Source organism: Nipponia nippon, unplaced genomic scaffold (assembly GCF_047370975.1).
Source record: "Nipponia nippon isolate SJK-2023a ecotype South Korea unplaced genomic scaffold, ASM4737097v1 scaffold_5, whole genome shotgun sequence".
NCBI lineage: Eukaryota > Metazoa > Chordata > Aves > Pelecaniformes > Threskiornithidae > Nipponia > Nipponia nippon.
Window position 1 is genome coordinate 27739422 of NW_028262369.1, and position 15070 is coordinate 27754491.

The window sequence follows — 15070 nt, forward strand, 5'->3', positions numbered from 1 at the left end:
GAATCTTGAAAAAGTAATGCGACCTTTGTGTCCTCAGGTGGGACTAAAGCCAGCCTTTAATTTTAATTTCTACAAACTAAACTATTGCTCATCGTTTCAGAGTCAAAATTGAAAAATAAAAAGAAAGTTAAAAATACCTGTTTAATTGCCACAAATTGACGTTATGGACAACGTCAAAACCCTGCTTTTTTTTTTTTTTTGTAATGTAAATATGATGAATTTACCTTTTTCTGCTGTCATGTGTATTTTTGAGAAAGGATTAAAGTGTAAAAATTGCTTTCTTAAATACTGTTCTAGTTGTCTTCAGGCACCTATAAGCTTCAGTTTCTTCTGAAACCAGTGCCTTTAAGACCCTAGTAGTTAACTGTTACCATACTTGATTTCCTGTGTTTATGCTGTAATTCTTCAGACTTTTAGCTTTGAGATCAGAGGATTGATATACTCCAGGCAAATGTTGGAGATAAATCGATAATCTGTAAAGTATTATAGCATTTATTTAAGATGCAGTTCTGTCTTGAACAACAGTCATAAAATTCCTAAAACGTACAAGCACAACAAAAGAATAGTCGCTAAGTGGAGTGGCTTCTTCAAAAACAGTGAATACATTAAAATTAAGTGTTTAAAGTGTTCTCTCAAATAAAATTCCACAAGTGGTGGTACAAGACTGGTAATGTTTAGGAGAATCATTTTAATGTTCTGAAAGATACTGAACTCCATTTGCTAAGCACTGAACCCCAAAAGAAAGTAGTAATGATAAACACAGCTCAGAAGGCAATAAGCTGCAATTCAGTTAAGGGGGCTTGTAAAGGAGAAACATAATGAAAAAATGCTACAAAGTTATTTCTTAACTAATTCTTTACCTTATATATATATATATATATATACACATATACACACACTTATATATTTGCATCCACACACCTTGTTTTCTTGTTCAGGCCATGTTTTTGGTGTACTGTGCTTTGGAGAAAGAACCAGTGCCAATGTCCTTGCCTGCAACTTTGGTGCCACCATCCAAGAGAAAACCTATTAGTGTTCCAGGAGCAATGCCATTAATTCCATCTTCAACATCTACCAAAGAGTCTCATCAGTCCTTGCAACCTGTAGGCATTTTAGCTGCCAAAACACCATTGACACAGGTACAGTTGTGAAGTTACTTGGGGTTAGAAGATTTGTGCTCTTAATGCTGTGCTTTGGAGACTGCCTGTATGAAGAGTCTCGACAGAGTTTTTTAGTTTCCTTCTTGCCCTGTTGATTGGTTGATGAATTTGAGGAGGCTGATGGGAGGACTAGGTGGAGAGGTATGAAATTTATCCTCTACTCTTTCTAGAGGTCTTCAGATATAAACAGTTGGATAAAAGAATATTATTTAGTGAACGTTTTGAAGATATTTTTAAAATAAATGATTTCAAGGCATCAAGCTCAACCCAAAGGTCAGAATGTTAAGAAAACAGTGTAAAAATGTAGTCCAGGTATACATCTGCAGAACGTAAATCTTCTGGTTGAAGACTGATTTGAATATGGACAAGTTCATAAAACAAATTGTGGCAGGCATGTATGTGCAGTTATATGTGTGTGCATGCCTGCAATTTGAAGAAGACATTAATGAAAATGGAATAGAGAGATGCAAGCAATAGGAAAAGGAGAAAAAAAGGTCTGGCATATCCACCTAAACACATGAGATTTGGCATTTGTGTTGAATGTAATTATTAAGAAACTTGATGCCTTCCACCCCCCCAAGCATCTTATTTAATCCTCATCATTTTAGAATGCAGAATTTGGGAAAATGTCTTTCCAAGTAGATTATCACTTGTTCTATTCAAAATAAGAAAAAATTGAGAAGGGGATCTAAGGTAAGAACTGTAGTACTTCATGCATAAGATACTGCTTGGACATTTGGGTGCCCATATTGGGGTAATCAGTAAGAAACTGGCATCTGAATTCTGGAGGTGCCAAGGTTTTCATCTGTCAGTTTACTTGGTAAGTCTTGCTGTGTGCATTACAAAGCAGAGCTGTTCTAGATGAGTGTTTCAGTGTATGTTTTGTGTACAGCACCATTTGGGATTCATCTCAGTGTCCTTGTACGCTGAAATTAATTAGTGTCCACAAGCATGCACCTGAAGGCGTTTTCACTCAAAAAAAACCCCACCTTTATAGGCGCTTAGTGTTTGGAAAAATTGTTGAAGTAAGAGAAGTGGCTGTAATTCCTGTCTTTACCTTGATCAGAGGCAAATTCTACAATTTGGAATGTGCTAACTATTAACAGTCTGAGTTTGAGCAGTTCTTCAGTCCCTCCAGCTAAAGCTCTCCAGCTGTGTAAAGAGGAATAAAATCAATGGAGCTAGACAGTAAGCAGGACTGTGACTGAGCACAGTGATGAGGGTACAACCCCATGCTGGGAGGCGATCTGGGCTCTAGGGGATACTTTTAATACATAGGCAAAGAGTATTTACATCAGTATCAGTCAGCCTTGGTGCTTCACTGATGTGAATACTTTGCTTCTGCTTTTGGAGTTGCTTATGGATCTCTGTGCATCTTTATTTTGGAGGATAAAACTGGTTCGTGAACTAAGCACCTATATCACTTTTTAAATCTGTGCTGTAGTCCTTGAATTATGTAACTCTGAAAGTAACTATCTGAAAACAGAATGGCCTATATCTTAGTATTGTGGTTTTTGTTTTTGTTTTTTATTTCCCTCCCCCTTCCATTCCCACCCCCCTTCAGTGGGTTGTATCGCCTGCAGACAAAATCAAGTATGATGAGATCTTTGTGAAAACTGACAAGGACATGGACGGATTTGTGTCAGGTGTGGAAGCCAGAGAGCTATTCTTGAAGACAGGACTGCCTTCTGCTCTTCTTGCACATATCTGGTAGGGATTTTTTTTTTTTTCCATGGCAGCTGTTTAGACGATAGCATGGTTCTCGCTCCTTCCTAGCACTTTTCATGAAAAGTGCTATGCTGACATTTCTGGGAAGTGAAACTTGGGTTTTTTTGTATATAATAGCATGGCCTCTGTATAAGCAGTGGTAGCTTGCTTCTACTTTTGGACAGAAATGGGGGGAAAACAGGTTTATGCTGTGCATCATCTCCTAGGGGAGGAATTAAAGTGCCTGAATGCAGATTGTTACAAACAAATACTGCAGCTAAATCCCTGTATTTAAGACATCATAGTGTTGCTGTGTATCTAAACACGGATACTTTCCCTATACTGGTAATGAGAATTATCTATATAAAATTCTTAGCATGTGAGACTGCCGCATTTAATTCTGCAACTTGTTTGTCTTTTGTTAGAGCTCGTAGTGACACCCCCTGCTTTTCTAATTCTTTCCCCACTATAAGCTATTCCAGGGCACTCCGATAGGAAAAACTTCTTTTTTTCAAGGTATGGTTAACATAACCTCTAATTTAGGAAATTTAGGGAAATTAGATAAACTTGTGTTGGCTGTGAAAAGTTCTTTAATTTAGAAGGAACTTCAGTTACAGATACTCAGGTGGTGTTAGTGACTCATGGCCCTGAGTCTGCCTTTCACCAGATCAGAACTTATGTAACGGAGCTGTGGACCTTAGCCTGCAAAGAGAAAGTGGTTGTGCATGTTTGAGCAATGTTTTCTATTTATTACCATGCCTTACTTCTATATTGCATTTTTTTTAGAAGAGGAGATACACGCTAGCAATTGTCACATTTTTAAATGACAGCAAGCACAACAAACAAGGCTGTACTTGCAGAAATGAGGACTTGATTTATTTCATGTGCATCTCTGTACAGGGCTCTCTGTGACACAAAGGACTGTGGAAAGCTTTCAAAGGAACAGTTTGCTTTGGCTTTCTATTTAATTAATCAGAAGTTAACAAAAGGCATTGATCCACCTCAGGCTCTGACTCCAGAGATGATTCCACCTTCAGACAGGGGTGTCAGCTTACAGAAGGTAAGGATGGGTTTGGCATTTTCAGTATAAATCTCAAACAAAGAATGTTAGTTTCAAAGGCTACGCAAGAAACACCTCAAGTACTGGCATACCTTAAATTTATCATGTCGGGAAGAAAGCAAGTCCTAAGTGCAAAGAATTAACAAAACACTGTTCCATTCATGTTTCAAAATGAAGCTGTCATTTATTACGCCTGCCAACCAAGCGGAGAGATCTTATGTTGAGAAAGCATTATTTTCTCTTTTGAAAGAATAGTCTTTCTACTACCTGTCTAAAGAAATTTTAGTTTGCATTTGAAATAACATGCACAAGTTCAATGTTTTTCTCCTAATGTGTTCACAATTACCTTTTTTATATTTCTTTAAGAAGTCTGGAAACAGTGTGAACTAAATAAAGTTTAGAACTATATATTTAAAGTTTTAAAAGTAAATGGTCCTCCATTTTATACTTCACAGATAGTTTGAATGTCTTCATAGTCTGTTGATTGCCATCTATCTTAATCCAACAGCAGTTCAAGTTGTATTTATCAGAATGGTAGAGGTCGTCACAAATTCTTACTTGTTTTACACATCACAAAGTCTGATGTGGGTTACCTTTTCTTGGTTGTGCAAAACATTGACCTAATTCTACAGCTTTCTTAAACAGAATGAAAAATTCGCACCTGAAAAAATGAAACTCAAAATTTGGCACTACTTTTGAGTTTCTCTAACTGGTATCTAATTTCTTTTTACATTCTGTTTTTAAAAAGTAAGTGCTTTATTTGCAACTCTACTAATCTTTTTTGTATGTTTGCTTTCCTTTCTATGTCTCTTTTCTAGTTTGGACTGTTTTTTCCATTCTGCACCACTCTGCTTTTCATCCTTATTATTCTGTCAGTTTGTTAACTCTGCTTTCTCAAGGTTAGAGAATCTTTGCTTTTCTAATATTTACTGTCTGTTGGTTTAATAATGAACATCCTTCTAAGACTCTTACATAATCATTGAAATAGCACAGCACTTCTCTGAAGTGTCACAGTATGTTGTGATCTGAAATTACTGCTGATTTCCATTGCTGTTCATCTGGAAGAACCCCAAGGTTCTTCCTTGAACCCAGACCTCTGTGCCTGTTACCTGTTGGTAATATGCGCTGCTTAAACTTAAAAGAAAATGCTATGTCTTACCCTGTTGAAATTGCTGGGGAAGTGGTGACAGAGTAGTAACCCAACGTGACAGTTGTCATTAGGACTAATACCTATGGTTTTACTGATTATATTGCAGAAAATGTAGTGATCAGAACACATTAGATGAGCTCAGTGTTGGTTACTGCTATCCTCTGTGTGTAAATTTTTTTTATAGAACTCTCAAAGACATCAGTGTGATTTTTTTTTTTTTTTGCATTACTAACATAAATGATGAGTAAGAATATTGCGAAAGAAGGTTAAGAGTTCTTTTAGTTAGCTCTGTGAATCCTTACCAAGAATTTGTTTTACTAGATTGAGTTTGAACCTTCAGCTTATTTTGAACTTTTTCAAAAGAGATGTTGTCTTGTTGATGTGGAAGAACCTGTTTGTCCAAGATTATTGCTCAAGAATTGAACCCAAAGGATTAGAGCAGTAGGCAGAAATAGGCTTTTTGCTGCTTTTCTTGGAGTGGCTTACATTGTAAAAAAAAAAAAAAAAAAAAAAAAAAAAAAAACAAACAAAAAAACAAAAAAACACCCAAAAAAACCCCCAAAAACCCACAAACCTTAGGCTTCGTCTTCCGACTTGACTAATATAAAGGTAGTAGCAGAAATATAAGTAAGTACAATGGTAATCCATTATGTTTTCAAAGTAGGGAAAGTTAACTTGTGATCCTTCTTGGTAGATGTTCAGAATGCATATGTATGTATATTGGTGTTATCTAATGTTTGATTTCCTTGCAGAATTTTATTACCACAGTAGTGTAACTTTTATTTCCATTTTGAGGCCTGAATGCAGATCCCATGAATGGGACATGGCAGTAGTCTAGTACTTGTTGCTGTGTTTCTTTACCTCGAACTGTTTGTAGTCACCAAATTGCACTTCCATTACCAGCCATAAAACTTGAACATATATACAAGTTCCTCTTAAAGAATTTTGACAGGAATTGAGTTTTATTACTATTTTGAGTTAAAAACTCAAAGCGTTGTTTGCATGTGTGTTGCAGTGTAGCAAATGGCAGCAAATAGTTCTGACTTTTGTCTTTTCTTAACTTGTGTATGGAAGCTAAAAATGTTGGCTTTTATGTTCCTCCCCCACACCAGTTCTCCTGAACAACTGAAAATAAGATTGAACTACATTTTCTTGAAGTTTGATGCTGGCGTTAGTGTGTAGAATTTTTTTTTTAACTGATGAGAGGATGAGGCCTGGAAAGATTTGTACTTTGTAGCTAATAGCTCCATGTTTTCCTTCTGTCCCCTTCCTAGAAGAAGTAAAAACTTTCTCATTGGAACACCATGAGAAACTCCGCAAAATTCCTGTGTAATTCCTTTAGAACAGGATTGAACTCCATAGTTATTTTCCCCATTTGAGAAGCTGTACACTAACCAGTTTAAGAATAGCTGTATGTTTGGTTTTGTTTTTTTTTGTTTTATTCTCGGTTCATGCCATTTGTTCTAGTAAAATATGCATCAATAATCTGTAGTTCTGCTGAATAATATTTTCTGCCACAGTGTGCTCAGATTTACTGTTTAGGTCTTTTCATGGCTTTTGGTGGTTTTTCTTGGTTGTTTTGTTTTTTGTTTTTGTTTTTTTTTTTTCTTCCCCAGAGTATAAGCTTGAATAAACACATAGTTAATAGAATCTTGATTTATCTTTAAAGAAACTTCAGCATTTAAAGATTTTTGTGTTATTTTGGGGGTATCGCTTGCCTTTTTTAATTATATGTATATACTTTTCCTCTGAACTATGTGTTTGTCCTGGATGACTTTATTCAAGATTTGAAGGAATTGATGTATTTATAGAAGGTAGTTACAGTGACTATGGCTTTCTAAACATGTTCAGGTTGTGATAAAGCACAGTAGAACAATTACAGTATTTGCTAATTTGTGTCTTCAGCAATTGTTCTCTAGTCATTTATGTGTACTTTTTTGAAACAAATAATTTGTATTACAGTTGTCTTATTATAAAGACATTAAGTAAATGGGAACTCATGGGCGTAACTTACCTATGACTTTGGATTATCAAAGTTTCATTCAGTACTCTGGAGGTTCACGTTGAACTAGCTCGATATCACTTAAAGCATTGCAAGTAAGTGTCTATACACTGCAACAGGAAGATAACTGAGGTAAAGAAATATAAATATAAAAATAGTAAACAAGCCAGACCACTCTTAAATGAATGCTAGGAAGCCGGCTAAACGTTCACTGTAAGATAAATCTCATGTTAGAACGAGATATTTTTTTTTGTATGATCAGGTGTCCTGTGCTTTTGTGGAAGATGTCTTCAAGAGTTTACAGGAGACAAACTCTGTTTGAATTACTAGATGTAATGCATTGGATGTATGTTGTGTTCTGTTAATATAGCATCTGGACTGGTTTGGGTTTTTAAGATTGAAGATTTGAAGTACAATGCTACTAAGAGTTGTTACAAGAGGATAGCTCATGCTGTCACAAAAAGTAAAGTGAATACCGTTGTTGGACAGCATAAACTATAAAGTAACAGTATTTATTTTTTTTTATCTTTCAGAGTACTCAAGGACCGAATTCTATAGCAGATTTTTCTGCAATTAAAGAACTTGATACATTAAACAATGAAATAGTAGACCTGCAGAGGTAGGTAAAGGAGGAATAGTCATAGTTGCCTTAGATTCAGCTGTGCTACTTACCATTTTTTAAAAAACAATTCAATGCATAAGAGAAAACTGGGTGGTAATAGTCTGCTTTGCTAAAATAAATGGTTAGCATGTCTGTGATACTGTTTAACACTTCTACTCTTCGTTCACTCAGATGAATGCATTTAATAACAGCAAGACTGTGAAAGGTCTGTCCATCATGCCTTCTGGGTATGACTCAGAGAGCTGCATATCTTAGCATCTCGAGATGGAAATATTCTCTCTTGCTCACCTTTACTGGCAGATGAGAATGGAGCTGATCTTTAGGATTCTGGAACCGTGATATAAATTGGTATTAGTTGTCTTGGAATGTTGTAGATGGAATTCTAAGGACTTTTTTCTAGTGGCAGTAAGGAAGTGAGATGGGAAGGATCAAGAAGTATATAGGGTAGAGAGTGGGAGGATGACAGTTTGTATATGGACCTCTGCTAGGGTTTGGTGGTGGTAAAGAGGGACATGCTTCACTTCTGTTTAGTAAAATAAACTGTTACACTGAGAAAAATTGTTCTAACATGAGGTCTGCAGACCCTTGGGCTCCATTAATTATTTCTTAGGTAATTAAGAAGGTGACTTCAAATGACTAAGAAAATCAAGTTCATATATGTTGTATGGTCTTTGTCATACTCTCAAGACATAGCAGATATTTTTCTTCAGCGATTTTTTTTTTTTTTTTTGGTAGTATCATAAATCTACTGAAAATTCTATTAAGAACAGTTAATTCTACTATTTTATAAGTGAGGATGCTTTCTCATGATGAAGTTTGCCTGTCTTATTCATGTCACTTGCAAGAATGATTTAATTTGGCAATGTGTCAAAGCACAGTCTGTTTCCTAAATACATAAATGTTTTTTCACTTCATCTGCTTATTCTGCCTCTTATTACTCCCACTGCCTCCTCACTTCTCCCTGCTCTGCCTTCCTCTGTTGTTCTTTAGGTTGTATTAATTCCAATTTTGGACTTTCACATTTATTAACCTGAAATATGATTTACAACCGTGTATATTTGCTGTTAGTATCTTAGAGGGAAATAAATTGTTCAATAGCATGAATTTTTAGATGGAGTCAGTTTTCAGTAGGTGGGCTTGCAGCCTAACATGCAAGTCAGTCTGTTTATGTCTTGTTTTCTTTTCTTACTGTGAGGTATGAGGGAACCATGGCCTTTGGACAGTCATTGCTTCCACTTCTTCAGTGGCAAATATACTGGGACAATTATTTAGGATATATTTGAATGATATTGGGTTGTTGAAGATATGGTAGGGGCAACTATTAGTATGTATTTATTTTTAGAAAGGAAATTTACTTTGATATGATTTAGAGGTTCAGGACAGAACTAGATGAACAATCAGAGGCTTAAACCTGTATTGTCAAACCAAAGGGTAATAGTAAGAGGTTTGTTTGGTTTCAGTGAGAATGACTAGCAAACTCTCAATGTCACAAAATGAGTTGTGGCTCAAGTAAAATTTTTTCATTTTAATTTTTTCTCAAGAAAATTAATTTTTTGATTACTTGGAAATCCTTTAGTCACTGTAGAAGAGTTATTTTGGTAGCAGAGTAAAGATTACTTTTCTGTACCTTCCCTAAGCACAGGTGGCAATGCTAGGCAACAGATTAATCTGTGGTAAACGTAGGAAACTTTTTTCATCTTTGGCAAATCCACATTTCTGTTATCTGGTGAAGTACACTTTCAGTCTTGATAGTTATCATATAAAAATGTAATTTAAACTTAAGTTATTTTTGTTCATTATTAAACACGATATATTGTTCAGCTGTTGAACTCAATATGTAATAATTCTAGCCCATGGTTCCATTGAGAAGTATCCATGAGAGCTGCATTTCTGAGACCTTCTAATAGAAATTGAATCTATTTTTGAAGTGCACTTTAAAAAAAAAAAAGGCAGCAGAGGAAGTGTCTCAAAATAATGACAATGTCTGGAAAACATAGCTTTTTGAGAGACTGAGCAAAGAATACAGAGGTGATGTGTTTGTGTCTCAACAGCTTGTGTGGGAAAGATTTCTGGTAGCCAATAGCTTTTTAATGTAATTCAGTAAAAACACTGTCAGGAAGGTGGAGGTTGAGGATCAGATGAAGAATAAAATGCAGAACACTTACTAGCGAGGATAGTTCCTCTCTGGTAGGGGGAATGATTTGCCTAGGGACGTTGTGGAATCTGCATCATTTTGAGCCTGTCAGCACTGCTGCCTGTAAGTTCTGTTTCAGTTGCACTATATTTTTAGAAAGCTATTTGAAGCTTTTTTGATCAGCATTGTGGGAGGCTAGACCAGATGTTCTTAATATTATTTTTTTGAGCCACAAAACCTTTTTCTTCCCCAGCAAACCCTGCTTTGCTTTCGTGCATTCAAAGCTAGCTACGGCCCACAAATCAGTGGAATTGTGAAAGATATCCCTGCCTAGGGCAGGGGGGATGGACTGGATGATCTTTACACAGGTCCTTTCTGACCCAAACCATTCTGTGATTCTGTGAATTTCTTCAAGCTTTACCAATACTACATTCCTCTCTAAGCATGTTAAGTAGTTGAGCTTAACTTAGTATTATCTCACCAGAGGTGCCATCCTTCACATATGTTGGACAGCAACAGTTATATTGTCTTGAATATAATTTGGGTTAAAAGGACCATAAAGCTGGTAAATTGGTCTCTCAAAAGTAAGGAAAGATCTACAGCTTCTTAGCAAAGCAATGGTAAAAATTTTATCATAGGCTAGATTATTTCTTCTAACCTCTGGTTTGGAAGTAACTGAGCTGTTGCGGCTGAAAAGGTTGGGGGGAACAAAGGGGAGAAGAAACTAGGCAAACCCTAGATTTTTTTTTTTTTTTTTCCCTAGCATTGCCAAACTGAAGTACTACTATACTAGGGATTCCCAAAATTACAAATGCATCTGAAAATAAGAAATGTTGGGCAACTGTGAGTGTAGATAATGCTACCAGTTCTGTGAGTAGTCATCTGTCACTTATTACAGAAAAGAACTATGTTTTTTTTTGCTTTTGTAACTAACGTGGTTCTAAGTGTTGGCCATCAAGAAGCCTGGCCAGGGTTGTTTTATATTTGGCTTGAATGCCTCTACTGACAGGGGGATGCCTCAGTTGTCAGCTATCACAAATATTTGCAATATGCTGGCTCCCATTTATAAACCACTCCATTCACAAATTAGTATAAAAATTATGGATTTACTACGATTATTTGATTGTAAATCATGAAGTATCTGCATTGGAGAAACCGTCTATTAATTTTGGCAGTTTTTAATCATTGCTTTTAATTTCTTTGATGTGAGGTTCTCCTGACCTGACTACTATTAAAATACATAGGGAAACTATATTGCTTTCATAAATTGACTTGAAGTGGTTACAAGTGTCCTTTATTGGCAAGACCACAGTTGGTTTTGGGTTGTTCTTTTTTTTTCTCCAAGTGCTGATGTGGTAAGGGACTTTATGATTCAGGAAATCCATCATATCCAATAAATCAATTTTGTTACTTGTTTTCGGTTCTTTCAGTTGCTGAGCATTCCTACAGGGGCATACCAGATAGTTTGTAAAAGAAATGGAGGCATTCAGAAGAATTAGTGAATTAAGTAGGTCTGTGTTGTCTCTTTCTTTTTTTTTCTTTTTTTTTTTTTTTGAAACAAAGACGCGTTACTGGGGGGGAGGAGGGGATGCGTTATATGTAGGCTACACTCGGCTTGTTTTCCTTTGCCTGAGACTGCTGCCTAAGCTTTTCTTGTTCTGCCTGACAATACTTCTTTCACTTGATTTTTTCCAATTCATTGTTTGTGTTGTGATTTGGCTAGCGTAAGTCTGCCTGTGGGTGGGTATTATATCCTGTTGCTTGCTTGGCATAGTCCAGATTGCAAGGTTTAGGGATCTGGTTTCTGTTGAAATAAAAGGGAAGTGATCTTCATCTCCGACAGTCTCTTAGGCGTATCAGTGACAGTAATGTGGAAAGACTGTATATTAAAGCATACATACGTGCTTGCATTTCTATTTCCTGCTCAGTTTTCATACCCAAGCAGGAAAGCTAACAAGTATTTGTTTACCTAGTCAATTACTCTCTTTTATCTTCAATCAGGAATAATGTGCCTGAATGCTTGCTGTGTTTGATGTGTGTCTGGGGGCTTGAAGGTATTTTTCAGCCTGACTGGTATTTAGATCTGTGGAAGTGCTTTATTGAGATTGAGACCCTTTGTTCATGGAAAGTTATGGAAGGCAAAATCAACAGAATTTGTTTCAACCCTGTGTTGCAATGCTTTAAATATCTAAGTACAACTATGCTACAAATACTAGTTTATTGAGCTAGAGGAGTGTGCTACAGCTTTGATGGAAATGGTAAAGATTTGCTTAGAATTTCTGTGATACTTTTTACTGATGAATGGAGAGTGAGGAATTTTATGAAACTTGAATGTTCACACTTAACAAAATAACCAGCTGCCTTCTTCAAAGTCCCTCTTTCCGTACCTGTTCTTTCCCTTCCATTTAAACCTTCCCTTTGGTTGCAATCAGCAAGTTGCTCTTTAATCAGATACTGAGATAAATAATAGCAGAACATAATCTATAGTAATTATTTTTCAGAGCAAATGTTCATTTAAGATCTGTGATATCGGGATTTTTTTTTATTTTCCATTGTATGTGGTTTAGCAGTAAACAAGAATTCATCAGCTTGAGTAAAGAGAACTTAGAGTAGACCTGCTTTACTCTGGAGACAGAAATGCTTTCTTCTGTATTAGATAAGAGTAAACAATAAGATTAATAGTTTTAGATTGATTACCAATCTGCTGCTATTAAAATACGAAGCTACCTTAATTTCAGTATGTACTAGTAACATAATTTGTTAGCTTTTCACTATGGTATTTCATTTAGAAATGTTAGGTTTATCATTGTTCAAAGTCTAACTTTTAATGTGTGTGCTAATTCATTAACAAAATCTTTATGAAAGTAAAATCTATCTGTATACAGAAGATAGTGTTAAAACTGTAAAGCTTAATGCATTTCTGCATCTGTGAAAGGAGAGAAGACCTCCATATACTGTCTAGAGATGAACACTTATGATTTTTTTAAAACAGTAACACTTCTGAGTTTTATGCTGTTTTCTTCCCTTTATTAAAGCTATTATTATGTCTGACCACCAAGAATTTATTGATAATTCCCCTGTCATCAGGAGTCACTTTTAAAGTTGAATAAATGTCTGTAGAGACAGACTTGATATGACACAGCAAATAACTACATATGGAGTCTCTGAGCAGATAGTGATTACAGCAAGCTAACCTTTCTTCTTCTGACTGAGCTTACCAACAGATGTATCTAAAATCTGACAGGCAAAGCTCCTTAATCAGCTAGATTGGCCTGCTGGAAATGTTTTCTGGCTGCTGTTAGTATAGGAATTACTGTGTTTGCAGGGGTTAATAGATGGAATCTGATGCAATCCCTCCCACTTTTCTTAGCAGTTTTCATTAGACAAGTGCTCCATAGCAACAGTGAGATCACTGGAGACAGTATTTCATTGATTTCTCCCTCCCGCCCCCTTCCATTTTTGAGCCATTCTTATCACTGAAGTGCAGTTGGGTGAAAAGACAGGTTTTTTTTTTTTTTATGCAGAACACTTATGTGGGCTTCTGTCTTGTAAATAATTTGGAAAGCAGAAATCCCTTACATCTTTTGTGTTTAATGTTTCACTATGTATTTAAAGAGAGATACAGGCTTAGGGGGCTGGATAACTGTACCTGCTGTAGCTGATGTTCTTAAGTATTCTTGCATTGTTTGCTGGTCTTCTAGGGAAAAGAATAATGTAGAGCAAGACCTGAAGGAGAAAGAAGATACCATCAAGCAGAGGACAAGTGAGGTCCAGGTAAATAAGACACAAAATTATTGTTCGGACACCTGATATTCCACCATGTGGTGCTTTAATGGCAGTGGGATTACTGAGTCTTTAGATCATATCACTTAGTGAAAAGAAAAAAATTGGTGGCTAAGAAAAAGAACATACTCTGAAATGTATTTTTTCTATACGAATGTGGGTTGGTGTAGGTGTGTATATAAATGTGCGAGCTCCTAGGACATGTAACCTGCATGAAGGTTTAAATGAAAAATATAACAAAAGACTAGATTTCTTCTTTATATTTTTTCTTCTTTTGTTTTGTTTTTGTGTTTGTTTGGGTTTTTTTTTAGCAAGGCTATCTAATGTATAATTAAAACTAAAGAAGATGCTGTAGCACTGCAAATTAATAAACTTAAGTGGCTGAATTAGAAGGGCTTGTATATGGGGCTGCTTCTTAAGAGTCGCAGTAATTACCAGCTTGGGAGGAATGTTGCCTCAAGTTAATTTTGCCTAACATAAGTGAATTTTAAAAATAATCTGTTTGATTTTTATTTAAAAGGATGATACTGAATTTCCAGAATGTTGGAAAATTTAAATTTTACAAGTGTTTTACAGGGATTAAAAATTATACAGTCAGCATCAGTGTTTAGGGTGCTAACAGCCTAGCCAAGCCCTGAATTAAATGCTGCAAAGCAATATTTCAATTAAATTTTAAGCTGCAAAAGCAGCTGGAGTTGCTGCTTTAAGAAACTTCAGTGTGATATCTGATCACTTACATTTACGTTAGGAATCTTTATTATTTTAAATAATCTTTATTTGATTAAGAGCAAATAATGAAAGATTTCTGCATTTTACTTTGTGTTGGGCAGAAAAAGAGCCAATGTGTTACAACCGTTGTGAATTTTGTGCTTGGCTATTTAATATCCTTAAAGCTTGGATGATAATTAAGTCTGACCTTTCAGAAGATAATCAGATGCTGGCACGTTAGTCACGATGGCAGCCAGATTCGGCAGCTGCAGGAATGCATACAGAAGTTGCCCATGTCTGTGATTCTGTCCATGCATGCAGCAGTCACTCCCCTCCCCACTCTGCAGATTGCCTTTTCACACTGTTAAAAATTTTTATGGGTATTCCTGGTTTTGCACACAGGATGATTTTGTTAGTGTGTTCTGGAATCTGTGTGTGTTCGTGTGAAGGTTGAGTTCTCTGGTGCCTTTGCACAGATGGTATATAAAGCTAAATAAAAGCCTTACCTTTAATGTTACAGTATTAGTGTTGTCTGCGTATGTTTAGTCTTTGATAGTCAGCAGCATCATGGAATCAATTAAATCATTGTATCTAGAACAGTAATGTTGGAAGCAACTGTCTTGGGTCCTTAACCTCTTAGTGATCACACAAGCTGTTTGTCCCTTGTTAAATACAGAGTTATAGAGTTCTGTCAGTCTGCAGAGAAGGAACAGTCTATTACTGGCTTGTCAGAAAAATGAGAAA

The 15070-nt window shown here is 36.0% G+C and overlaps 1 protein-coding gene across 5 annotated transcripts in view; it reads left to right on the forward strand.

Annotated features, from left to right (window-relative positions):
- EPS15 (epidermal growth factor receptor pathway substrate 15) overlaps positions 1–15070 on the forward strand; it is a 52488-nt gene that overhangs the window by 16577 nt on the left and 20841 nt on the right. For 4 of the 5 annotated variants that reach the window (XM_087733264.1, XM_087733263.1, XM_087733262.1 and 1 more), the window contains 5 exons: positions 939–1139; positions 2725–2870; positions 3768–3927; positions 7613–7698; positions 13537–13609. In XM_087733264.1, coding sequence (XP_087589390.1) covers positions 939–1139; positions 2725–2870; positions 3768–3927; positions 7613–7698; positions 13537–13609 — 666 coding nt within the window. The remainder of the gene's footprint in view (positions 1–938; positions 1140–2724; positions 2871–3767; positions 3928–7612; positions 7699–13536; positions 13610–15070) is intronic. The other variant, XM_087733267.1, reaches the window with a different exon arrangement.